The 27,285-nt window shown below is 40.2% G+C and overlaps 1 protein-coding gene across 4 annotated transcripts in view; it reads left to right on the forward strand.

Annotated features, from left to right (window-relative positions):
• The window catches only part of arhgap21b (Rho GTPase activating protein 21b), a 50,040-nt gene that overhangs the window by 8,111 nt on the left and 14,644 nt on the right, over positions 1–27,285 (forward strand). For 2 of the 4 annotated variants that reach the window (XM_088085516.1, XM_042497085.2), the window contains exons 3-11: positions 4,743–4,922; positions 5,096–5,117; positions 13,103–13,195; positions 13,654–13,732; positions 13,820–13,874; positions 19,118–20,696; positions 25,380–25,526; positions 25,971–26,073; positions 26,180–26,225. In XM_088085516.1, coding sequence (XP_087941642.1) covers positions 4,743–4,922; positions 5,096–5,117; positions 13,103–13,195; positions 13,654–13,732; positions 13,820–13,874; positions 19,118–20,696; positions 25,380–25,526; positions 25,971–26,073; positions 26,180–26,225 — 2,304 coding nt within the window. Of the gene's footprint in view, positions 1–4,742; positions 4,923–5,095; positions 5,118–13,102; positions 13,196–13,653; positions 13,733–13,819; positions 13,875–16,448; positions 17,829–19,117; positions 20,697–25,379; positions 25,527–25,970; positions 26,074–26,179; positions 26,226–27,285 lie in introns of those variants that run through there. The other 2 variants (XM_088085517.1, XM_088085518.1) reach the window with 2 other exon arrangements.

Genomic DNA, 27,285 nt, shown 5'->3' on the forward strand with positions numbered 1-27,285 from the left:
TGATAATGTCTATCATTATAGCTAGGTATACATACCTCTTGTGATTTTATCTTTCTTATTTTGTTACCCCATTGCCATGACTTACTCTGCCGATGGAGAGCATTAATGCTTCAGGTACGCTCTAATACTCTGCTATATCTTCCGTGCAACAAATCTTTTCTGCGCTACCTTGACCACTTGATGTTACCCTCAGTAACAATGCCACCTCTTTGTTGGTCCAAGCAAATAAATGTCTGTTCATACTTCTTGCCATCTCTGTAGTATATCCTCTAACAACAACGGCAATCTGCTTCCTGTTTTCATTTGTCTTATCATAAACATTTTCAGAAGTGTTTATATGGATGGAGATAATTTCTGAAGTGGTGCTAAAACACTTGTGTATGGAGATCATTTTGTTTTAAAAAGGCCATTTTAAAAATGGAAACATATCAGGTTGGATGTGGCCTTCATTCATACTTGAGATGGAAATTCTTAAGAAATAAGTCATGCATTTAGACTTTCAATAACAATAAGGGTTGGTAATTCCCTAAAACACCTGGGCACTGTGGTTTTTAGCAAGTGTCACTCAAACAGGAGTAAACTGGTGCCTTAGGTAATATTTATGGCAGCAGGATGGTGTTAGGGAATCAACTTAATAAACTGCAATGCCCATGTACGTTATAATGAAGGAAGTCCACCATCGCAATGGTGTGTCTCATCATTGTGTTTTTAATTTTTTGGGACAAAAATAGAGATCTTTGACACAGTGGAATAGGCCACAACAAATTGGGGTTTTTTTTTAACTACACAGCCAGTTCTTGTTTGAATTATCAATTCATTAATCTGTTGGCTGAAATTGATATTCCCACTGAGACACAGGCCTGGTCGCTGCTTGAATCGAAAAAATGTCCAGAAGAAGAACTAGTGCCAACTGAAAACTCCTCCAGGTGCCTCACCCAGTGCAAATACCAGCCCTGCATACTGGTGATTCAGAAATGGGTGAGAGGCATTTATTTGTGGGTATGAGAGAAAGCGTTTTGATGTGGGTGTTCCCTTTCATGTGCCTTTTCTTTGTAGCCCCTTTTTTGACAAGTAATCTCATAATTTGCTCCTTTATGTTGATTTCCTTTTGACCTCTCATCACATTTATTTGAGAGCACTATTAATCTGGTCTATCAGGTTTACACGGCAGTCTTGCTTTGTTTGACCGATTTTCCACCAGCTTTGTATCAAAACAATGTGGGGAGTATGTGTAACCAGTACCTAGATATCCTTCCGTACCCCACAGCGAAACGCTGCCAAATGATGTAAAATATGTCAACGACTTAAAATACTTAATTTTGCGGTGTTTCGCTGGCTCTTGGAGGTGTTACTTGAACTAAAGGCTGTAGCGAAATCCACTTAAACGGTACAACTAGGCAGAACTGATCGAATATAAATCAAGATTATATTACTGCAATGCCTATTTCTTGCTTAAAAATAGGAATTGTGTAGAACAGACAAGGTAGCATTATGTCATCCACCAGATGCATTCTGGTAGTTGTAGGTTTTCTACTTTTTTTAGCAAAAGCACCCTTTTCCTCTGTTGTCTCTAGTCATGTAGCACCAATTTCAGAAGTATTTGCGTCTTTCTACTGCAGAAACGACCTAGGCATATGTGAGGGCCTTCTGTATATCGGTGAAATACTTCTTCAATAATAACGTTTTTATTTTTGTTTTCTTAGATAAGAGGAAGGGGAAACCATGAGGGGAATGTGGGTCTGGAATTTATTAACCTGGAATGTCACAACAGTATTAACTATGCAAGTGGCAAAGATAGCAATGCTTGGCATGTGTCTGTCAGGAGGCCCACACCCCCTTCTGTCATCCACATCTAAAGATCAGAGGATTGGAAATTGCCCCGTGCACTGGCTGCTAAATCAGGTCCAGTTGACTGGGATTGGCTTGCCCTGAGACTTGAGGGGAGCAATGCAGGCATTTCAAACATCCAGTTGATCTTTTGTCATATCACCACAAGCCCCTCTCCGGGTATGGATTTGAATGTTTTCTCGTACCCAGTGCTCAGACACAGACAACATGGAAGTGCTGGTATCACAGAACAGCCAAAGCTTGGTTATGCAGAGTAAAACCTGTTTTGCTAGTTTCATCAAAATACATGGGTGTCAGCTGCACCTGCGGCTCTGTTTCCCAGCCAGCTGCAGTAGTACTATGAGTCCTCACTATCTACAGTGAGCACGTTTAAACTCCTTATGTGTTCAACAGCTCTGGGTGCCAACTTAAAATACATTTTGTTCCAAGTAGTTTATATAACTGTCTCTTTCAGAAATATATGGTTGAAAACAGAAAATGTATTAGAAATGACCTTATTACAGCCAACAAATGTAAAACCATGCAATGGAAAGATGAACAACCACCTACATCTAAGAGAGGGATTAATGAATTAGCGTCATGCATACCAAACGAAAAAATAATGTATGTCTTGAGGTACAAACCTGGAGAGTTTAAAAGGATATGGGATGGTTTCTAATGTATTTGGAGACAGGGCCCACAATAGAACTCTTGTTACTCATATAAGTCCTGAATCTGCTATGTATATATAAGTCATTAATAATAATTATTTAGATGGAAATGTTATTTAAATGTAATTCATTATTATTATAAATAAAAAAATTCTACTGTTTTTGTTTACTCCCTTGCTTATTATTATGTTTTCTTTCTTTCTTTCTTTCTTTATTTATACCAGGCACTTATGCTAATCACAGGTTTGTGCATTTTTTTGTTGATTCAACCCCTTCGTTGTTATAACATGAAAACAATAGAGACGATGTATTCAAAAGAAAGAAAAGCAGAAAAAACGTAAGTTAGAATCATTAAAACATACTGCAAAGAAGACAGAGAAACAAGCTTTAACTTGGCACACCCCTCCAGGCACACAATTTATTTTTAATGAACCATTGAGCGTGAGGCTGAATGCCCATCCTGTGACATACTAAGCGCAATTGGATGGGATGATTTTGGTTTTAAGTTGGTGTGAACAAGCTGTTGCTCGTGTTAGTTTTTTTTTTAAATGTGGTTTTGCCCATTTGTTGCTCTCTGCAACAGCTGGATCAAGTGGGAGAGCTTCTTGGATTTATTTATTTCTCTCTTAATCAAAACATACTGAACAGGTCAGATAATCCAGATTTTTGTTTAGTTTTGCCACTGTGTTAATCACAAGTAGGCAAACAGCAAATTCTTTCTTAATCATAGTTAAATACTGGTTGAACATGCAGGTGATTCACTGTGATCTTCTACATTTTACTCAACATATCTGCCCAGGCAGAGATAGCGTGAATGCAAGCTCATCAAATTCCTCACATTGTGGAGGAAAGTCTGTGCTTCGGGGGGGGAGGGGGAGGGTTTGTTTGAGACATGGTGAGGAAAAATACTTTTTCAGTTTGGAAATATAAGACTGCAGTGAGGCATTCCTGAAACTTCTACTGTAACGGTGAATATGATATGGGGAGACCTGTGTAGAGGGGGGTGTTGCTGCTCGTCGCTTTCACAAAGGTGTCAGGCTATAAATAGCCAGTAAACACGGGGGCAGGTGTCCAAAGCCCTGCAGCCTGACGTGCTCTGCTCTCCAGCTGTGAAAGTGGGATACGATGACTTTACAGTATACCTTGGACAGCTAGTAATGTTTTCAAATGCCCATTGACAAAAAAATTGTCTAGCAATAATAAATTACTGACCTTTTCTTGTTAACTTGAGTGCACTCAGCTGAAAAGGTAATTTGTTTGTGTAAACTGGGAGTGACTTTAGTTGTGTAGTTTTAGTAGCACGGGGTTCTGGCAGTCACGGAAAACCTGGAAAAGTCATGGAATTAGTTAACCCTTTGAGATTATTGTGCTGCTTTCAGATGTCTTTCACAAGTATTTAAACCTTTGAACCCTGAGCAAATTAGTGTGCTTTCTTTCAGAAATGTGAAAAACGGCAATAAGCAACACGGGAAAAAGAAAAGTTCAACAAATTGCAAGATATTAGTAGATTAAAAAAACTATTTTAAAAAGGGCTAGAGAAAATGTCTAGGAATGAGAAGAGCTAGGGAAAAACTCTATTTCTAATTGTTAAAATTACATATTTGAAATTATGATATGGAATTAAATATACTTTTAAAAGCACCCTTTTTAAGACTTATTTGCCTTGTTTGTTTGTTCTTTCCTTGGGTTATTTTTTTGTACTTTTTATTCAGTTTTACAATGTCCTTGAATAATTTATTTCACTGCTCATTTTCTTTTTCTCGTGTTTTTTTTAAGAAATCAAGCAGATTTTCTTGGGTTTCAGGGGGTTAAATCCATCTCCCCACGTTCCCTCTCTCTCTACATGTATGCCAGACAGCTGGAATTATCTTTGAAAAGGATCTGTTATGTTTGAATAAAGCAGGGCAAGTAAATATTGTTGTGACAGTATCATAAAACATTTCCATACCTACGCCCAACTATTGTGCTACATTTATAAGATAGCGAAAACGACACGGGGACCTTTGGCATTCATTTGTCACCCGTAGCAGCATTGTGCACTTTATTTGTTGTAACTGCTCTGTCTGGGGACCCTGGTAACTTTGTTTTTGGATTTAATCACCGGGTTTTTCCAACAGTTAAACTTTCAGTTTCAAAATTTCATAGCTACATTTTTCAGCAGAAATCTCATAGATCTTATCAGTGTAAATGTGAAAGTGGAGCTTCTCAATTTAAATTCCCTCTTCCACTTTTCTCTCTCTGTAGGATGAATCCTCAGAGTGGAGAGGCTTGGCTGATTCTACAGCGCAATACCCAACAGAAGACGAGCCGTTCTCGTGGCCGAGACCTAAAACCGTGCGTTTGCGGCGCACCTCCCAGGGGTTCGGCTTCACCCTGCGCCACTTCATCGTGTACCCGCCGGAGTCGTCCATGCACTGCGTCCCGGTAAATATCCTGATTGTGTTTGCTCTTAAACTTGTCAGAAGCTGTCATGAGTTTCATACACCTGATTATTGTTTGCTTATCACGTGAGATAACACTGAGTCAACAAAAGCCTGTTATCTGAGCTCTGTGACCGTGAACAACAAAGTCACTTGAGTGTTTCTGTGTTTTTACAGGAGGAGGACCATGGCCGTAGAGGTAAGCAGAAAAACTCAGCTGTTCCTCTTCATGCCCGCCCTTCAGCACTGCTGAGTCAGAGCAGCGCCTCTGACTTCTAATGACTCTTAATCCGTCCACTCTTTGGCTCTTTTTGCTTCCTTATGCGATGAGAACAATGTAGCTCCTGTGTGTCACTGACCTTTGTGAAGGCATGAAAGGTTTGGTCAGCACCACCTGTTTCTGTCCCGCACCGACCCACCTCTTCATATTGTTTTCACTTTGTTTCTCTTGCTGTTTTTCTCCCTCACCATAAAAAGGCTGCCAGAAAGAGATGGCCTCAATTTTACTGGTTGTGTTTCCGTGTTTGACCCTCTTTCCCCTGGTTGTTCTACCTCTCTATTTTGTCTCCCTTATCTGGGAAGGGCCTCACATCAATTTTTGGTCTAACTTATATGATTATTTGTTTAAATACTAAGTTATTTACTCAGGCATAACTTTAAGATAATTACCAAATCCCTGTTTTCCGCTCACATTTTTGGCCTGCCCAATATCACCCTGACATTTTACGTTACATTTCACCTTTACAAATGTTTTGGTTGTTACTCCATTGTTATCTTTTCACAAAAAAAAACGTAAGCAATAGTGATAACCAGCAGTAATGTTTTACAAATTTTGTAAAGAGATATGAGAGACTCTAAAAATGCTGGAGTTTAAAGATTTGAGAAAAAACATGGCCTTAAAGTGCTGAGGATTTGTTATTCTGTAGAAATACAATACATATTCAATTTTTGCTGAAAACAAAAAATAATCAGTCTGGTTTTAGCTTCAGGGTGTCTGCAGGTCTTTAAAAAGCCTTAAAAAGTCTTAAATTCAACTTTTTAAATGTAATGCCTTAAAAGTCAATTAATAGTCCTAAATTTGAACTTGTGTGGTCTCAATTGCCACGAACATTTTATGTAATTGTATTTATCCATCTTTTAATTCATTTTTTGTCAAAATTAGTTGAGCTCCTCTGTGTGAAAGTCAACATCTCAACAAAGTTACAAATCTTTAAATCTACCACTAAACCTTATACTGTTTTTGTACTCTATACTTGCACTTATCTGTTAGCAAAATCTAGATTCATGTAGCACTCTAATAACTATATTCCTACATACAACATACTTCTGCATGGGATCATGTATATACTATTTACCTTTGTTTACTGCAATGCTTGCATAAGACAAACAGATGTTGGTCCAGAAATCAATCTTACATTTGGTTAAAAATGTCTTGAAAATGTTTTAAAAAGCATTAAATTACAATGTCTGATACCTGCAGACACCCTGAATTTACATTCAGAGGAGATATGTTGGTGCTATGCCTGTGATGTTTAATTTTGACCAGCGTCACATCTTATTCCAAAACATCACAGTTGACTCTTAATTTTATCAAGCAAGGCTATGTTAGTCATTCGAAAGCCTGGATTGGATTTTAAATGCTGTATTGTTGCCAAGAAGGAAAGTTTAAATTCAGAAATCTTGCGTGCAATTCTTAATGAAAGAAGAGAAAGACGCATTGTACTCATTCTGGCTTCTTCAACTAGAATATATTTCATTTAGCTTTTCCTGTTAGGAATTCTCTGTGATTGAGTTAACTCTTGCTGTCCCATTTCAGTGTGATCACTGTGATATCCCAGTTGTGTTTGTGGGCTTATCTCTATGTTTAGACTGTTGCCTTCTGTTGTCCGTGTAGAGGTTGCTGTCACTGGAATTAATCCATGTCGAAGTCAGAAATTCCATTAGATGTTTATATTCCTCGGAGAGGAAAATTGTTCAGGAAAGCACCACTGTAATTCATTGTGAGCATGTTGAGGAAGTGAAACACTGTAGGCATAAGTAATCTCTTTGTTTTCATTTCACATGGGGAAAGCCCATAAATCTGTTTTAATTTTCCTCAGAGCTCGTCATATACAGTTGGGTTACAAGGCTCTTGTAACCATACCTATCTCCGCAGCGTTAAATAAAGGTCTGGAAGCACACATTATCCTTCAAGTATTGGAGAAAGAAATGCTTTGGCCTGTGTGTATTTTCACACAAATCACAATCGTCTTTGGTGGTGCTAAACTCGGGGCGCAGTGATGGTGCTCTTGCAGATTAGTGTTGGGGGGAACTTGGTTTGGTTTTTATGCAGTGCAATTTAATTGTTTTCTCAATGTATTATATTTTTGTGCTTCTGTAAAGCACTTCGAATTGCCCTGTGTCTAAATGGTGGTATATAAGAAAACTTACCTTGCATGCCTTGCTTTTATAAAAAAGACAAACATAATTTGATAATCGGTGCCCTGAAAGTGAGGCCTGACTGACCTGTTTACACCACAGACATAGAGTTATCTGCATGCGGCTCTCCCAGAACATTATTACACTGATATCACAGTAGCTCGAGTTGAGTGAAATTAATTAGCACATAGGTGAAGTCAATAACCCTTTTTAATCAGAAATCGCACTATAGAGACATTACTAAGTCTCTTCTCTGTGCCTTCTTCACATTTGTTCACAATTCCAAAGAACAGCAGCATTGTGCCGCTCCAGTGGGTGACTTTAGACGGCATGTCGGCATCCTGGAAGCAAAAGAAACATGATACGATGGGCTTTAAGTTTATCACAACAGTTTCTGCCTCTAGTGTAACATATGACATTTGCGTTGGCAGTGCTCTATGAACAAGGCGGCTGATCTTATCCTCTGCTTGGAGGCCAAGGAGCTCCTGAATCTCATTGTTTTCCCATTTGCATTTTTGGTAGATGTTCTCCTTTTTTGAGTCAGCCTCTAACTGCTGGTAGATACTTTTTAAAACTCCCGCAGTGGGTCATACACATAACACATCGTCAGAACGTCATCCCCTATCGTCCTGTCCCGCCGCCTGTCCCTTTTACATAGACCTTGATTCAGAGCTGTTACTAAGGAAAGACAACTCTGTCCCCACATTCACAATGGGTGGTAGCTCAGAGGTGTGATCTTTCTGTCTTTAATAGGCTGTGTAAAATGGGCCAATGTCTGGGCGCATGCTGCTGCCAGGGTAAAAAGATGTCAAAACAACTCCGACTGTCGGTGTCAAAAAACTGATAAACATCAGGCATGAGAGTCCTGCGAGATGAGTCTGGGCTTTTCAGAGGTGATGTTCATTGATTGATTCATTTTAGTTATTGTAGATCTTAGCAGCAATACACCAAAACAATGAAGCGGGCATGCTTACTGCACTATCTTTACCAAATTTACCATTTTCAGTGTGTACGCTGTTAGCTCAGAGGAACACACAGCAAAGGCAGGTTTATAGCCAGAGCCGACATCCCTTGAGTCAGACAATTGTGTCAGAAAAATACCAAATATCACTAGAAATTTTTAACTAATACCACAATATGTATTGACACCATATGATTTTAGGAGTATTGGTGGTTTTAAGGAGATATTCTCACACAAAAACTGATGAAGGAAAAACATTAGCAATTTGATATCGTGACCTAACAGTTAGTGGCATTCATAATTCATTACTCACACACAAAACTACACTCAGTCAAGCTCAGACATTTATGTCACAAGACTGTAAAGCAGCCTTCTGACGTCAGTGAGACTCTAAGCAATATTACGATAACTAAAAGATTTATTGTATCCTATTGCAGTATTGATGCTGTGACTCTGCATCACCTAGCTGTAGATGTGGGTTGATTAACTGTATGGTGCAACAGATCATGTGGGCTGTTGTGTTATATGACATGGAGACAACAATGATTAGAAAGCAGAGGGCACATAGTCACGTGGCCATGTACAGCCCTGTACTAATGATGATGGTTGCTTTCATCCAATTAAAATCCTGAATGGACTGTATGCTACGCATGTACATAATGAATGTGCACACGAACGGCCAGCAAGGCATTTTAAAAACCACAACACAGCTCCTCATCTTGATAGAGCTTGCTCTAAATAGCAGTCCAATTATGCTTTTTGCTGCAGCTGCCCATAACCACATGATACAATTTGTTGTGGTGTCTCAGTTCCAAATTTGAACTGTTGCTGTGACCCACTTTGTGATTTCTTTAACAACAGGGATATACGGGAAATCACACACACACAGCCTGCTCCTCGTCCAAATTTAAACTTCATGTAACAGTACAGGAGAGCCAGCTCCCATTAAAGCAGTCATGACTTTTTAATACACCCAAAAACCAAAACCCTGTAGAAGACCCTTTAGTCTGCAGCTTTGTTGCTTCTGACTGAGTAAGCCAGAGAATATTAAAGAACCCTGGCAGTTGCATAATGGTGCACACAGGGGCTCACAGGCAGCAAGCCAAAATTGGGGAAGGGGGAAAAAAAAGGCAACCTGGGATGATTTTTAGTCCAGACTAGGCTATCCTGGTCACAGTAACACATCAAAAAAAAGGCAATAGGCATAAATCAAAAGGAGGGAGGAGAGGGCACATAATTATACCTCTGATGCAGTCTTCTTCATTCCTAATTACTTTTTTTGGCACTTGATGCCCTCTTCAGAATTAAAAGTACACTTGATCTCTATCATATATTTAGTCTAAAGGACAACTTGAATTTTTCTCCAAAGCATTTTCAGCCAGTGGATATGAATAATGAATAGTCTCTCAACCTAACTTGAAATTGCATCTAGATATTTCCCTCTGTGAAAAAGCACAAGTGAGTTTATTACAAGCTTATTTACAAGATTGACATCCTTTCAAATTTAAAGTAGCATCCATGTAGGCAGCCGCATGAAAGCGCCACATTTAAGTTGTTCCGCTTTTTTTTGCAGATACATTTTTTTTGGTGTGTAATTAGCTTAAGTTAGAGGACATGTTTAAGGAGCCATGCTTTTGGAGTGTGTTTTATTAAAGTAAAGACCATGATTATGATCATTATGATGATAATCTGTACATCAAGTATTGCGATAACATATTGCAGTAAAAAAGTTTTCAATCTGTTCATCTCACCTCAGTTGCAAAATGTTTCTTGTTGATTGAAAACATGATTAATTTTTTTAATGTAGAGTGCTACCAAAACTTTAATTTGTATCTGCGATATTAATGATTTTATTCTGGGTCTTCAACAGGGGGTCCACGACCCGGAGGTTGCCAAATTGTTGCTTGACATTTTAAGTTTTAATTAATAAAAAAAAGTTTTAATTAAAATGTGTCTGAAATAACACATTAACATGAATCCATGAATTATTAGCAATAAATCTATTGATAAAAAAAAACCCTATTTCATTAACAGTACACAACATTGACGATATAACTTTAACAAATTGATGTATATGAATCTACCAATAATTATTATTTCATTTTATTATTGTCTTAGTTTAATATGCGGCTCAATTTTATGCAATATATGTAGTGGGGGGTGTCCTGGCTCCGTCCCTCTCAGCTAAGGGGTCCCTGGCTCGAAAAAACGTTGAAGACCCCTTATTTATACAATAGCAAAAAGAGACTTGCCGTCTTAAATCAATCTTATAAGTTGCCTAACATTAAAGCACATTTGTGAAGACACCAGCAATGTAGGTTTTAAAATCAGACCTACTTCTTTTGGGGTTGTTAATGGCCAAACATTACTATCACATTTGATATCAGACCTTTGTGTGCAGAAAAATTCTTGTATCCACAAAACTGAAAGCAGCTCTATTTGTATTTTACAATCTAAGCCATGGGGTCAAAATTTAGACCTCTTGCTTTTACTATTGTTTTGCTGGAAGGACTAATGGCATCATTATGTTGATCGCCCTTTGATACAAGTGGTCATTCATATGAAGCGTGGTTTTATTCTGAAGAAGGCAATATGTGCCAAAACATTGATTTATGAATAAAAACATTGCATCAGAGTTATGAGTGTGTCGCTGTAAAGCGCTGCAGCAACATCAATTCCCTTATTGTATTAGAGTCTACTGCTTCTCAAGACAAAGCTCCTCTGTCACAACTCTGGGGTCAAGTTTGGGTGCACTTGTGATCTAATGTTCTCTTGTCAACTCTTGACTCTTTCACATCGAGAAAGGTTGCCTTTTACCTAAATCATAGCTGTCATGAAGTCTGTGTTTTGCTGCAAGTGCTCAGTGTGTACAGACATTGTTGTTAGTGTTCATTTTGAAACGTCAGGCTAATGTTATGAGGTATTTGTTGAGTGTTTGCTTATTTAAGTTTAATATTTACTCACATATCATTCTGCAATATATATTTTTAAATACTCCTCAATAGCTTTTCAGTAAATGAACATTAATTAGAGCCAACTGTAGGCACTTGAGGCATATTAATTTTTTTTTCTTTCTCTAGTCACCAGCTGATTAAAATAGTGCAAATGAAACCTGGTAGTGTTTTTATTTGCTCGGACAGGGTTCTTTCTGGGTGTGAAGAAACACTCAACATTTATTGTCTCAAGATGAAATGTTGATTCAATCTGCCTTTGGGTATTATAGAAAACAAAAGGCATTTCCTTTATTTGCCAGAAGCACTAATTAGGTCGTGCTTATGTATGATATCTATGGTTGGGTGGTGCTTCAGAGAGTAAAGAATCAAGGTGTTTTTATTGCCCCGAGCTGTGTTGTAGAGCAAAGACACTGTGTACTGGGTACACATTGTACAGTTACTGTTTGTAGAGTAAATGTTGAAGAATCAATCATGGGCTGTCCGTATTACGTTTTGTTCTTCAAGGTACAAAAGGCAGAGTTGATTCCACTAGACTTTTAAATATTTATGGTAGCTCATGCATGTATATATGAACAGCTCCATTGTGGAGAAAGTGATGCAGTTCTTTAGTATACCACCAGAGGGTGCATGTCTTGCAGCTGTAGTTGTATGGGACTCCTGTTGCAGTATTACATAATGTGAATCCCCAGGATGTGATTCTGCATGAGTAATCTCGTGTGTGGAAGAGAGAAAAATGGAGGCACAAGTGTGTCTGTGTTTGTGAGGTTTTCACAGGTTCACAGATTAATTCTGATTATTATTGATGATTTAACCGCTGAGGAAGATGAAGGCGCATGATTACTCGTTTTCCTTTTTCCAGTGACTTAAACTCAAAACATTAAGAATTAGCTGGAAATATTGTGTCTGTCACAAAGTCAAAAGTCATGTTGTTATAAATGTGTGTTTGACACTAAATATGTTTATTTGTTCATCCTTTGATCATGTCAGGATTTTTTAAAATGACTTTCAGTACATTTTTATCAACTATCCCGCCTGTTTTTTCGCTGGCCTTCCCATCCATTGTAGTTTGTGAGCCATCGTGGGCTGACTCACCATCAGAATGTTAACTACTGGTGAAGGATTTTAGCCGCTCTTTGGCTCTTCTGGCTATTTCTCCGTTTATAAGGAAAGAGTGGGAGTTTTTGCAGCTGAGCACACTGTCACTCTACCTTCTCTCTTTCTCTCACCCCCTCTTTCTTTCCTTTCTTTCCTTCCTTTTTTCTCCAGCCATGCAGCTGCTAGGAGACAGGAGCAGCATGAGCAAACAGGTTTCCTCTCTTTAGCTGCTTTTATCCACTCCCTAAAATCACACCATTTCCCCCTATTGAGATTTTTTTTCTTTTCTGAACCAATTAATGATCATGTCTATTCAAAACTGTTGTAATCTGGGCAAGCACTGGGCTGTCATCGTGGTGATTCACATGTCTCCAGATCTCGTGACAAACCTCCCAGTTTCTCTCTCATTCTCATACACAACCGTTCTCTCTTCTCACCTAAATGTCATGCAACAATTTACTGCTCAGTCAGGCTCTTGTTGGTAGGCTTTCTAGATATTTTTCACATTTTAGGTTCAGTTTTAAGTATATACTTCTTTTACCAGAATATGAAGTAGTTCGTTTTTGGAGTTTTACTTCCTTGCTTCCTTTGTAGCGTAAAACCCCAAATGTAGACACATTTAAAATAATACTCTGTGCTGCTGTTTGCATGTGCAACCTTCATCATGTTGACATTTTATTTACAATGTGTATACTTTCATGTGTTTGCATTACACACTTGTTTTTGAATGTATACTGCCCTCTTTCTTTTCATCAGGGAGACAGCGGAATAGGTTAGAGCCCATGGACACCATCTTCGTGAAGCAAGTCAAGGAAGGTGGCCCTGCTCATGGAGCTGGTCTTTGCACAGGTAATAACCAATCATCAATCAGTCTCCTTAATTAATAGATTTTTTTAAAGAAATTGATTGGTTATCTAACTACTCAGAAGGCATGCTATTACAAGAACCTAGGCATTATCCTGTAACTGATGTCATACAGAAAACTTCCCCTAAGCTGATGCACTGACGTTGTAGAGTGTTGCAAGCAAAACGGAAAAAACTGCCACAAGTGCAGTTTTCAGAAGTGGTCTGACAGTGTTCCTGCTGTGAAGCGAAACATCAGCCAGGCCATATAGTTTTGGGAAAATGCTTTTTGTGCTCCTTTATTGGATAGACACACCAGTGATTTTATGTTTTAGTGGATACAGAGAAACTTCAGCATACTTACTGTAATCCTTAATAAGAGATGACTGATTTTGTCTGCCTACAGTCTTACTGCTCCTCTCTGTTACTAATGTCATTGCTGCTGTTTTTCTAACCCCTTTCAGGTGATCGAATAGTAAAGGTGAATGGAGCAAGCATCATCGGGAAAGCCTATTGTGAGGTTATATCCTTGATCCAAGACAGGTGAGGTTTTTTATGAATTAGTTTTGATGATTCCTGTCAGCCTTTGTATTTTCCGTGTTAGAAAATCTCATTTTTTTTCCCCAACAGTGGTGACTTTCTTGAACTTTGTGTGATGCCAAAAGATGAGGATATACTGCAACTGGTAAGTTTCTCAGTCCTGTTTTCTAAATGGGGTTTCACTTCATATGTCTAACATTCTTGCTCACTGTTTGTCCAGGTCCACAATATTTTTACATTTTACCTGATCTCACAGAGCTGCTCTAGTTTAGGAAGTTCGTGTTGGGACAGTAGTCATGAGATGCAGGCAGTCTGCACATCCCATCAGAGTTTCTATCTAGGCCTCTTAATCAGGCCAGAGCGGCCTTTCTGTCCTCAAACTGCTGCAGAAACTACTGTCGAAATGGCCTAATTGAATTGGTGGTGCAAGCGTTCTCTGAAATACATAGTATAATATACCGACATATTATCACAGAGTATAATACACACCTACATGCTTACTGATTTTGATTTGTTTAAGGCTTAAAGGTAAGGGTGTATTCTTCAGTCTGATTTTTTTTACATAGAATAGACTAACATCGAACAGCTGAGTTGTAGAAAAGTTTTTGTGCTCATCAGTCAGCATACTTAGACAATATGGATCTCTGCCACTCATACTGAGCTACATGTGACAGCCTCAGTGGTTTATTTGTGGCACCTTTACTACTATTAAAAGAAGCATCAGAATTAAATGAGGTATATTTACAGACAACCTGCATCTGAAATAATAGAAATATATTTTTTCTTGTAACTAATGTTTTGTGTAATCATAGGGTGACCCAGTAGTGACATGCTCTTTCCATTATGACTATAATATGTATGACTGCTTTAAAGGAAGCAGTTGGCTAATAGAGTTGCTGTGTGTAAGACATCAGAGTACATAATTTAAGAGAAGTGCAAATGACACTCAACACCCACAACATTCATAAATAGCTGAAGATGTGCACATAAAATAAAGTATGTTAAATGATTAAACTAAGATTATTATTCATCAGAAAAAAAATCTTAGAGAGTAAGCATTTTAGGTGGAAGCTAATAGAGTACCCCAGGAAAGAATCCTGAAATAGCTGCCTGAAATAAGGTCGGTGGAGACTTTCATGTTTTGGTCTACGATATAAAACTTGTCAGTAAACATCCCATTTACGAACTATGAAGCTTTTATGTGTCTAAAAAATAAATGGCTAAATGAGACCACAGAACATCATCGCACCACTCTGAACACGACTTTACAGCCTCGTTGCGGTGACGATGTTGAAGTCTTGCAACCGCAATGTAGTTCGTTTTAGCCTAGCAATAGCTTTTTACTTCTGGCAATTGCATTTAAGCTTTAAAACAAAGTGGTGTTCATTAGTGATGATTATCTTGCTGAACAAAATGTGTAAGTGTCATAAATGTTTGTGTTCCTCAGAGCTAAAGGATATCAAAAAGAGAACTAAAGTTGAGTCTTCTGTGCAGGAGATGACAATTTGTATATAATATAAATTAAAGGCTACATTACTTGAGGAATGCTCGTTTAATGAAAACGATTTTGTGATGGTGCTCTTGTTTTATCTTTGTTTTTTTCTTCTCTTTTTTTTATAAATCCAGCACACCCCTTTCCCTTACAGCAGTGCTTTCAGTGTTGCCAAACTGGCATCTTTCTCTTTAGATTTAACGACTTTTTCAGACCATTTAGTGACTTAATTTCTAAAAAATAACCCACTGCCACGTCGACCACTGCAGGTACAGCCTATTAAGCTCCTATTATATTTTGAGGTAGAGCACTCAGGGTGGCTGCTGAGATTTTATTTACGAAGGCATCACCCGAATGTTTCGATAAGCGGAATAAGACAAAACAGATTGGCAGGCGACTCTGTCTCCCCATAGCGTTCAGACACCCACTGCAGGTGCAGACGTGTCAGACTAATTACTTACACAAGAGTGTTTATCGCTGCAAACATTTGACCACGTTTACATATATTTTACGTCGTAGAGAATGCCAAATTAAAGCAAATGGTCAAAAAGCATGAGTCCCGCCAACATTATAAGGTGCCTTCACATGTGCTTTTAGTGAGTTCATTGTTCCCAGTATCATTCTGCGGTGGTGGGAACTCCTTAAATATTAGCTTGATATTTTCAGCAGGCAGTTTTAAATTGGAGTGGAGAGAACATTGTGTGGTGCACACACAAATGTTGCCTGTCTAGTTAGGCTACGCTAACATTTTTTTAGTCGAATGTTAAGTGTAGTGAAGTCACCCGAATGTTTTTTTTTAAAATTTTTATATAGTTAGCGTTATATTAAGCCAGTTGTCCCATTACAAAAGGAAATTATCATCTCTGAAAATTAGTATTCAAATCTTTGGCTTTCTTAAGATAACTTTAAACCCAAGTAGAATAAAAGGTAATGTCTTTATAATGACATTATGTTGTTTTCTGTTTTTGTCGAAACCGAGTTTAGCCAAGAAAATTATAATTTCAGATTTGGTTTGCATGTCCCTCATATTTCCTGCACAGAGATAAGCCTTCATACCTGTGTGCACTTTATATCTCATCATTAACCTTTTATGCATGCTGCAGGCAGCTGTTAGCAGCAGCAACTGTGCATCCTGCACATTCAGGGTAAAGCGAAGGTGCACTCATGTATTCAATATCTATAGCAAATAACATTAAGTGCTTTGTCAGGATGCTATTGAATCTTCTCCCAAGGGCCTATTGTTATCTGACAGCCTGTTAATGAATTATATAACAGAAGAGGATGGATGTTAGCTTTAGCTGGAATTTTCCCTTGTGGACCCTCTATATCCAGATTGAATACTCATAATTGACTTGATAGGTAAAGGTCAATAAATCATTTGTAAAAATGGTATTCAGTATTGCGATGTCAATGTGTGGTGTTGTTACAACCAGTCATCTCTCTTTAAGCACCAAACCCTGCTGAATTTGAAATACTTAAAATGTGCTATCAATGCTATATATTATTTAAATTTAACACAATCATCATTGAGTCAACTAAAACGAAATGTTGTGTCACAGAAAAGTAAAACATTGCTCACATCTACCTAACCCTCTTCTTGTATCTATTATTGGTCATATCTTTCCCTTTCTGATCTTTTCCAATTGACTGTTACTCCTCCCCTCCTCCCTGTTCGGTCCTCCTTCTCTCTTGCCATTTTTTCCTCTCTGCCCATTTACACAGACGACTGTATCTTACACGTGTGTTGTGAAAACACTGGCCACAGTATTGCATCATAAATGGCCAGCAGCCACGCAAAAAAAAAAAAAATCTAATAACGTAGGCAGGAAAACTGATGAGGGCTGTCCATAAGAACAAGAGGATTATCTGAGACGCTAGCAGGATGACATTACACTGTAGGAGGCAGCACACACTTACTGCTTGGAGACAGGCAGCAGTTGCTTAGCAAAAAGACAGAGAGAGTGTACATTCAGGGTGCAGAAAAGGGAGGGAACTGATCGCCAGGAAAGCAGAGGAAATGCAGTGCAGGGAAAAAACTGAGGGAAAAGCATGAATGATGAGCTGAAACCAGTAGATAAAATCAGCTGACTGCCCTGTGTTTGGAACAGGTTGATGCTAAGGGAAAAGGAGAGAGGAGGAAGGAGTGGGAGGAGGGAGCTGTACCATCACAGCTGAATGTATAATCAGCAGCTGCTGCTTCTGTCATGTGAGCAAAAGCAGAGAGAGGGAGGGAGAGAGAGACTGGAGGCACCTTGTTCAGTTAGCGTAATATTCTGGCTGAAGATGGATAGAACCATGGAGACCTAACAGCAGCATGAGAGGCAAGCTTCTGCTCCTGCCGCCTCACCCAGGACAGACTGGCACAGGCAGGTCGTAACGTGGCAACCCCTGCTCCATCTCTGCTTCTTCATCCCTCTGTAGTGCTGCTGCAGCTCTAGTATATTTTTAGCATGTCAAGCCCAGTCATTGCTGTGGCTGTTTTTTATAATATGTGCATTTTGCTCTGCTTGCATCTTTTTCTCTTCCATCCTACCTCCCTTGATTTCTTGACACTCTCGTTTTCACATGCTGTAACGGCAGCCTTTTTCTCTGGAAACTACTAATCTGGTAAGCAAACAGCAGACTGGGCACCCACTTGACGTTGACATGTTATGCTTGCTGTCTCGTTTTGCATATGTCATGCATGTCAGCATCGTCATTACAGGATGTGGTCTTCACATTTTACGTTATTGCTGTTCAGTTGCCGTGTTTGAGTGGTTAATGGTCAGGCTGTGCTGGTGATTCAGATGTGTAGACCGTAGAAATGGCCGATGCACTGTGCCTGCAGTACCTGTTAGATTGAGCACTCGAGTTTCATCCAACTGGCATCTCAGCCAAGCCTCGCCCCGTCTTCATCCTCTATGCCAGATGTCATTAGTGTGATAAAGGCCAGTGACCTCTGAACTCTGTTGCAGACTCATGCTTACAAAGGGAGGATCAGAGGGTGGCACTGATTGCTGTGGCACACACAGCTTTATGTAAGACTAGAATTTGATACCAGGTAGCAGGATCAAAGTCCTCATACCTTTACACATCTTGTTGGTTATTGTGTGTGCAGTATGTTACGAGTAGCTGGGAGTAAGGCAAACAAGCCTGTAGAAAGCTTTAGCTTTACTTGTGTATTTATTGAAAATTAATTTATTAGTATCTGCCGTGAAATAGTGTAGGCTGTCAAACCTTGGACGATAATCAGGCAGGCTAAATATAGCACTTTCCTATGAGGGATGGGCGACTTCCTCTCTGTCTGGGGTTACAGTCCATCAGTCTGAGGTGGGAAAATGAAGACACTGGCTACCTGTCATCATCTGTCATTTTTCACTGTTGATTTTTATGTTATTATGTTTGTTAAAATATGTCGAGTGTTAGCTGCTTGGTTTCCTTATCTAACTGTAATGATCGTTACACAATCTTTGCTAAAAATGTCACAGCACAGACTAAACATTGGATTCACTTCAAATAAACACAATTCTGAATTCTTTTTTCTTCATAATGAAAATCACAGTAAGATTGTAATCTGGAGAACACAAGCAGAAATACAAGCGAAAGACTGCGGTATCATAAAAAGCACCATCTTTCTCTCTTAGTGAAAAACAATTTAGACTATCATCCGGAGCAGTGAACATTACCATGAGAACTCTAAATAAGGAGCAGATGAAGACCACTGACACCCCTGAACTGCTAACGCCTCCGCTCTCTCATACTGCAACATGCACTGCCCACACACATGCATCCAGTAGCATTTGTATTATCACACTTGACTTCTCTGCAAGTATCGTAGCACACTGTTGAATATTACACACACTTGCAAATGCAGCTTGTACTATATGTATTGTAACACTGCTTTGCTCTGTCTTTAGGCCTACTCCCAGGATGCCTACCTCCGTGGCCGCAGCAGCTACAGTGGAAATGCCTGTCACATTCCAGATCCGCCCCCAGTATGCTACCCCCGAGTAGACTGTAAGCCTACGGGCATGGCCCAGGCGACAGACTCCGCAGGGCAGGTCTGCCGAGGGCCAGCCTCAGGGCCTCCTGATCATGGGTACCGCAAGGAGATCACAGTGCCCCCGTCTCCTCCTCCTCCTCAGTCATATCCAAAAAGCCAGATGGCAGTGTGCATGCGCAACGACAGCGTGAGGACTGTGGTGGTTCCTCCCGATGCAGCCCAATTGGGGCGCATGGGTCCAGCACATAGGATAGATTACGTGGACCCTGTCTTTGTCAGGGGGAGGCCTGGATCCCTGGCCCAGTATCCTCACCCTCGAAAGGCTGACGTCTATCCCAGTGGTCCAGGAATGGTTCCATATGGCAGTCAGGCACCTCACTACCCAGGCAACAATCAAAACATTGATTGGCGTACTTACCAGACGTACAGGGAGTACATTGACAACAAAGGAATCCATTCCCACGGTAGCCGGACTATCCAGGAGAGGCTGGACAATTTACGAGGTTCCAATCAGACCACCTTTGGTGCTCCACATCACATTCCCCGGGGAGACTGGGCCCCTAAGGGGCTACGACGGAGGAGTACTTCCCATGAACGGTCATACCAAGGACCTCCACCCCAGTTTAAAATTGCCCCACGCAGTGTTTCGCAGGACCGCATGACCAGTGCAGAGAGAATGGGCCACACCAGGAACTGGCCTCCTCGAAGCGCGTCGCAAGATGGCCTAATGCACAAAGCCCGGGCACACTCAACAGACTATGTTGACCCTGTAGAGCTGGCTCGGCCCACTGAGAGGAGAGGAGGGTACGGGAGGGCAGACCAAGGTACGAGGCCCAGCAGACAGTCTGTCCCTAGACAGGCCATGCTCTACAGGCCTTCTGCTGGATACAGCGGTGGCATGAGGGGGCCACCTAACCCTTCTCTTTACTCTAAAGGACCAGATTCTCTTCAGAGCCGCTCCTCACCCATGCTCTTAGACAGACACTCACATTTCGGAAAGAGCACAAGTGCTGAACATCCTCTCGTTGACCAAAGAGTTGCTGTCAAAGGAAACCATGCAGCCCACACAACCCAACAAGGTCAGAGCAGGGTCCGGGCTGAAACCATGCAGACTATTGAGGCAGGCCGAGACACTGCAGTGGTCGCACAAAGGTCTTCATCATGCTCCACCCCAAAACAGATGCCTCCGAAGTCCAGCATCCTCAAACCGCCCCAGCCAGACTCGCAGAGTCAGGTGAACGGGCGAAGCCTCTCAGAGTCTGGAGTCATTCTAAGGGAGAAGCCCCCATCTGGAAAGAACCCCAGCCCTCTGCGGCAACCATCCTACATCCTGGCGGTAAATGATGACGGACCAGATTCCACGGCAGATGTGGCAGCATGCTGGCTTCCCAACGATGCACGTCGAGAGATACGCATACGCCGACTTGGGGAACAGTGTCACACCTCCTGCTCCAGCAACCTGGATGAGTCTCTGGACTCCATTCCATTCATTGGTAAGTGAATAATCAGTTGTAAGCTTTGCCACCCAGTGTTGTCATAGCAACGGCAGCAGGCAGTAGTAAGTTACATGAGGCAGACATACTGTAGGTAGTTAAAGGACTTCTGCTGTAGATGCTAATAGAAAATAAATGGATGGAAAATGACTGCAGAGCCCATACACCACTGTGGTTTTTATGATAATTTGATTTCAGCATGGTATTGGTGTGTGTGTAGCCTATACAGCACTGGGGAGATGTTCACAAATAAATTAATCTTCATGGTAAGATGTTATTAATCAGGTTTTGTGGCATTCAGAGAGGTTTTGTGGGATATTCGGCTTAACTGGGGCGGAGTGAAGAATGGCTTAAGCCTTTTGGAATATATTGAATTTCTCCTCTCAATATATTGTTTTCTTGGATAGTCTCTCTTCAGGATGGATTGCACTGTGGTTCAGTAGTCCCATAATGCATCTACCAGTGATTAGTTTTCATCATCAGTGCTCTGAAAAGCACACACCAGAAATGTTTTAAGTTGGGTTATTAGTGTGTTTTGTTATTAGCTGCTTTGTATCGGGTCACATCTCACATCTCTGAATCTAATCTGAATTTTACAGCTGAAATTTTCAGTTTTTTCAGTCTTGTTTCAAATAATCTGTCTTAATCAGTTCAGTAGCGAGAAAAAATACATAAGTGATAGAAACTCTCAGCATGTCTATTGGTGTGCCTTGATGAGAACATAGCTAAAGTTACATTGCTTCAGGCGAGACTGAGTGCGCAGATGGAGGACCTTTTTTAAATCTTCTTTCGGACTGAAAAGGTCTTAGTTTAGTTTCTCTCTGTTTGTCTGGTTCCATCTGCCCTCATATATTATATGTATTATGTATGTTTGGTTGTCTGTCTATCCATCTGTCTGTGTGCCATTGTTAATGTGATACCACATAATGTACTAAAATGGGAAAGTAAGGACTCTGTGAGAATGGATCTCCTGTTATTTACAGTTAATTTTTGCTGTATTTGTTAGTTCTTTGTGTTACTTCTGTATAATTAGACTGGTTTCCTCAGAAATCCTCAGAGTGAAAAGAAACTTTAGACAGATTTGCTTTTAAATTAAAAGACCCAAGTCAGTATACCCTCGGTGGTTTTAATCTTAGTATATTGTCTCTGATGGCTGATCTGCTTATGTTTCTGAGGAACATAAAGGAAACATTTTGTACTTTACAGGCATACTATATGGAGGAAATAGGTTAAAGATTGGGTAGTGGGCATGTTTCCACATGTGTATGTGGATGGCCAGCTGTCTGTCAGCAAAGCCAACAAAAAAGTTAGAAGTTTACATCAGAAAACATTAAAATTTCACCTCCTTTAAATAAATAGCACGTTGAAATGAGGTACTAAAGCTCACTGAGTCAATGGATCATCAGACTGTAAGCAAAGGCCTCTTTAATTTTACATCTTTTTTTCCTTAAAAAATAACGGGTTAGTTACCAGTAGTGAATAAATTTCACCAAAACTGACATCCCTTATTCATAACCACGTTTTCATTGGTTTACAATCACCTTAAAATATGAATTGTTGTATTTTCGTTACCTTTGTATGGATGGTTTTATCTGCATACAGAGTTGGTTCTCTTCCTCGGATGCTTTCATGTTGTTCTACAGTTTCCCAGAAAATAAAAAATACAGGCTCTAGATAGAGCCATTCGCGATTTCCAATTTTAGCATTTTCACGTTGGCCACCATAGTTCTCCTACACGCTTATCACATGGGGGAGGTTTCAGTTCTCCAAACTCACAGCTATATACAACAAAGTCCTACACACTAGGCTTTGAGGCTAGGCTGCAGTTTTTGGTGCAGTTGAATTGTGCAGCATTATACGAAGAGTCGTTTTGTAAATTTTTTGTTCGCTATCTTCAGATGGGCTGGGCTGGATGAATGTCTTCAGAAAAAACTTGTGGCTTCCCAACAGTGTTGGTCCTTCAGCGGTCCATGTAATGTTGGTTGATAAGGAGTCCTGACAGGCCAGGTGCAGGTGCAGACAAGGCAGGCAGTGACAGTGATGATGCTGCAACACCACCATTCTGGGCCTGGTGCCCCGGCACAGGAGAACAGTGCCCTGATTGTGTGAGCTGTGAGGCCGCCATCAATGCCGTGTTTGAAAGCCCACTGGTCCAGGCCTTAGTCGTGTGAGGTAATTTGGTCCAATAGCCCAGTCAGGTCATATATTTTGTTTTTTGAAGTTGAAATGCCAGTTGCTGGTATGGCTCACTCTGGTCACTTTGGTCCTTCATGTTAATATAAATTAATTTATGGCTATGCAGTCTAATTTTGGATACACTTTTTGTAACTGTGTGTGTGAGAGTTTTTTTTTGGATGAAAACGCGTCATGATGTTGTTGATGAACAGTTTTGGCCGCTGGACAGAGCTAGAGTTGGATACGCTTCACATTTAAACTGATACCGGTGCTGATACCTTGAATTTGGCAACGGTAACCAGCAGTACTTTTTTCACCCTCTCTGTAACAACAAAAATGTGTTTTTTGAATCAGCTGCAGTCAACAACCGATTCTGCTCCTCAGCTCTATTCTAATCACACATAGATCTACATTTGCCTGTCAGCTTGTTTGTGTCTGTGTGTGTGTGTTTGCTTGTCTCGCTCACTGTCTTTTTAGACACAACTGACAAATATATGAAATAAGCATGTAATTTAAAAAACATAATCACAAACAGCAGTGATACTAGGCTAGTTCTAAAATAAAATAGATCTCAGTTCTTTAGGAAGAAAGCTTACCAGCTTTGGGGCACTTTGTGGTGCTTTTGCCTTCTGTCTGAACCCAGCTTTCTCACCCAGATGGGCTCTTAAGTACCAACATTTGGCACTGATTTATTGAATGTTAATTGGTACTCAGTACAACAGATGCTATTTGGTCAGTACCTTAAATATAGAGAGTTCAGTACCCAACCCAAGGCCAGCTAGCTAGCCTGGTAGAGAGGGCACCAAATGAACAAAGCTTACGTCCTTGTCACAGCGGCGGCAAGTTTGATTCCACCCTCGTCCCTTTGCTGCATGTCATGAGTTCGTTCTTTTCTCCTTTCACGCATTAGCTGTCCTATTTAATAAAGGACAAAGATGCTCCCAAAGAGTAATCTTAAAAGAAAAAGTTTGCCAGATTAAATAATGGGAAAATACCTGGACCAGGCACTTCTTGCATCATATGCGATGGATTTATCTCTAAGTGAAAAAGTGTACAACATCCCACCACTCCTGAAAGCGGCCCTCGCAGTCGACTTTGTGCTTTCTTGCCATGGCCATGTCTGCTGCGTTGCAGGAATTGTCTGGTGTTAGGTAACTGTTATTTTGCTTCTTCACCATCTGTTTATGAAAACAAGTTAGTTTCACTTATGTAGTTCCTACTGGGTGCATGTCTCCAAACTGTATGATTGGCTTGCCATTGTGAGGTAAAAGGGAAAAAATGCAGTGATCTTGCTTGATTAACCAGTGTTAATCATAAAGTACATTTTGAATGACAGGCTAAGGGCTATTTAAAATCGGTCTGAGGGCCACAATTGGCCCCCGAGCCAGACTTTGCTGCCCGAGGCAGAACCCTTCGGATGTTATAGCAGGCTGCCTGGTGTCTGGCCTGTCAGGAGAGTTAGCTTTAAAACTCAAGAGACCTGAGTTGTTCTGTTCTTTTTGCTGCATTTTTGTCTCGTATGCAAAAGTTCACTGCAGGTTTTTGAGTTCAGGTCTTTTGGGTTTGTTGTGGACTTTGATATATGTGCAGTATAGTAGATGAGATTGGTCATCATATATTTTAGAGAGTAGATATACACGGAAGACTTAAAAGTTGTTTCCCCTAAATTATGAGAATGTATGATGGCAAGACTCTTTCCCTGTTTTCAGTCTACTGCTGGACAATATGCCATAAAATCCAAAGGACTATCACTTTAAAATATCAGTCTTCTCTTTATCAAAAGTTGTCCATCACTGCCAATATTTAGGTTGAATATGAAAGTAACACCTGCACCTTAGTGACTGTGCTCGATATTTGTGTATATGTGTTATGTCAACAAGACAACAAATATCAATAGCATTACGATTAATTGTAAGTCCTAGAGGGGAAGTTTTACTACAAGCCATTTGGAGTTTTTTTACCTCTCCTGCACAGTCTGTGCTACATTTGTTGTCATACTTTTGTTTTCATCACTTCCTTTATGCTAATAAACGTAACTAAAGTTAGCCTAACAGACCTTGTTGGGGAGATGGTGACATCCTTTTTTCCTTTGCCCCGTTTCAAAGTTGGGTACAGGCTGGAACTAGGACAGTTGCTTTTAAATTTAGCTCCAAAAGCCCCTCGGCTGCAGAGAGCAGCTTTGTACTCTGAGCTGTTTCAGGCTTGAAGTGCCAGGAGTGGGCGGTACTCGAGTGTTAAGATCTCCCTTTTCCCTCAAGAAACATGTCAGAAGATGATCTGTTCAGACTCTCAGCTGTGGTGAGGCATGTAAGCTATGGGAGTCAAAGAAAGATTGTTTTTAAATTGTTCCTAAACTCCACAGATGATAGTCAGTGAAGTTGTCTTTGATATACAGATGTTGAAGATTAATATTCAGGGGGCCTGCATTTGTCCAGTGATAAAATAGAGCAGAAATATATGACGTTTTTCATCTCTGTGCCCACACTGATTTTTTTATTGTCATCATAGACGAGCCAACCAGCCCAAGTGTCGACCGGGAAGCCGCTCCTATTCCTCCCTCCGCTGTGATATCTGTTGCACAATCCATAACTACAGGTCCCTCCAGTCCAGGCTCACCATGCCCTCCTATTCGTCGTCAGCTGTCACATGACCAAGGTAAACGGCATTGGATTGGTCGGATGATGGATATGTCAGTCAGGGCTCGGCTTCACAAAATGCATTTAGAAAGAACAGCACATCATACTTTGTTTTATTTTTCCATGAAATACAATCTGCTACAAACTCATCTCAATTGTCATTAATTTATTTTCTTTCATTTGACTAATAGACACATTGCTTTAGCTCTACTTTTTAAAATTTTGGGTGCAGTTTTTAGATACTCTTCAGAAAATTCTCATATTTACTGAGCATGTGAAGGTGCAAGTGTGGACACTTGCACCTTCACATGCTCAGTAAATACAGATGAGTCACCAAATGGTGATTTTTTTTTTTTCCACTGTTTTTTTAACATTTCTTTAGACCTCATGAACACTCAAAACTTGGTTTATAAACAATAAATAACAAAGTTCCTTTTCTTAAAAAAAAAAAATCACTGTATAGAGTCGCTGAGAAGTGCTTTACTGGAATCTGATACAGCCAGCAAAACGGAGCGGTCCAAATCCTACGATGAGGGTCTGGATAACTATCAGGACGAGGGCAGGAGGTCAGTGCATACAACTACATTTTTTTCGTATTGTATTGGGTTATGGATATGACTGACCTAGTCTCTAAATTAAAATCTGCATTTCTCTGTGTTTTAACTCCTGTAGGAGATCTTCAAGTAAGAATATGCCCGGTCTCAGGGGCCTGAGGAAGGTAAGGAACTATGTGATGCAATACTGCAATACTTTCTGAAGTCATCATACAACTAGTGATATTGTCTTTTACCTGGCATTTGGAATGACTAGATAACTCTATAAACCTATGTGCAAACAGAAATCCATCTGTAATGGTACCAAAGAAAAAGACCAAGTATTTAATTTAGAAAAAAATAAAATTTTATATATATATATATATATATATATATATAAAACTGATTAAGAAGAGAAAGAGAAGTAGGATTTGATTTCCGCATATTTGAGGAAGTATATGCAATAACATTATAGATAAAATACCTTCAGCACAGACTGAAGAACCAGATCATTGTAACTTTTGGGTGAATCATAACTTATTTCTTAAAGCTGGGGAGGGCATAAATCTGGAAAAGTACAAAAAAAAGGAATGTCAGAATTTGATAATACTCCCTACTCCTGTAGCTTTCCTCTCTCTGTCCGAAGCCCCTTCCACCAGACCACCACAGGCCTATGCATATACTTTATACAGTACTGACGTATTTATTGTCAATTCATTGTGTTGCCTGCAGCTCATTTAGCCACTCCTTGAGCAGCTCTCTGTCTCTCGCTCCCTCTCTCTCTGTTTATCTTATTGCAAATGAGATAAGATTAGTTAGCCATGCTATGGTCCCTCCACCTTGCTCCCTGCCTCTGTGCTTCATCAGCAGGAGATCAGGCAGCAGCTCTGGAGACCAGACGTCTATTTGTTTCTTTTAGTGGCTTAACTTCGACCAGTGCAAATTCCCCAGCACCAGGTCTAACCTGTGTAGTGGCAGCAGAAAGTTTGCTGATCCACCTGTACAGTCCCCCAGGGCTGGGGTTTACGCTGGCTGGATTCAGATTGCTGTGGCCGCTGACTGGGGGTCGGCCTCTGGAGCTGCTCCTCCAGGCAGGGTGGTTTGTCAAGGAAGTCAAGGAAACACTGTGCTTCGAGACTCTAGCTCACGTCAGCTATGTAAATGTGAAATTGAAGCCATAGCCGTGAACTTTTATCTCCAGTTAGCAAAACCCTAAAATATTAGCAACACTGTCCATTTCTTAAA

The sequence above is a fragment of the Plectropomus leopardus genome, chromosome 12 (assembly GCF_026936395.1).
Source record: "Plectropomus leopardus strain MGB_pleo_1.0 chromosome 12, ASM2693639v1, whole genome shotgun sequence".
In the NCBI taxonomy this organism is placed as follows: Eukaryota; Metazoa; Chordata; class Actinopteri; order Perciformes; family Serranidae; genus Plectropomus; species Plectropomus leopardus.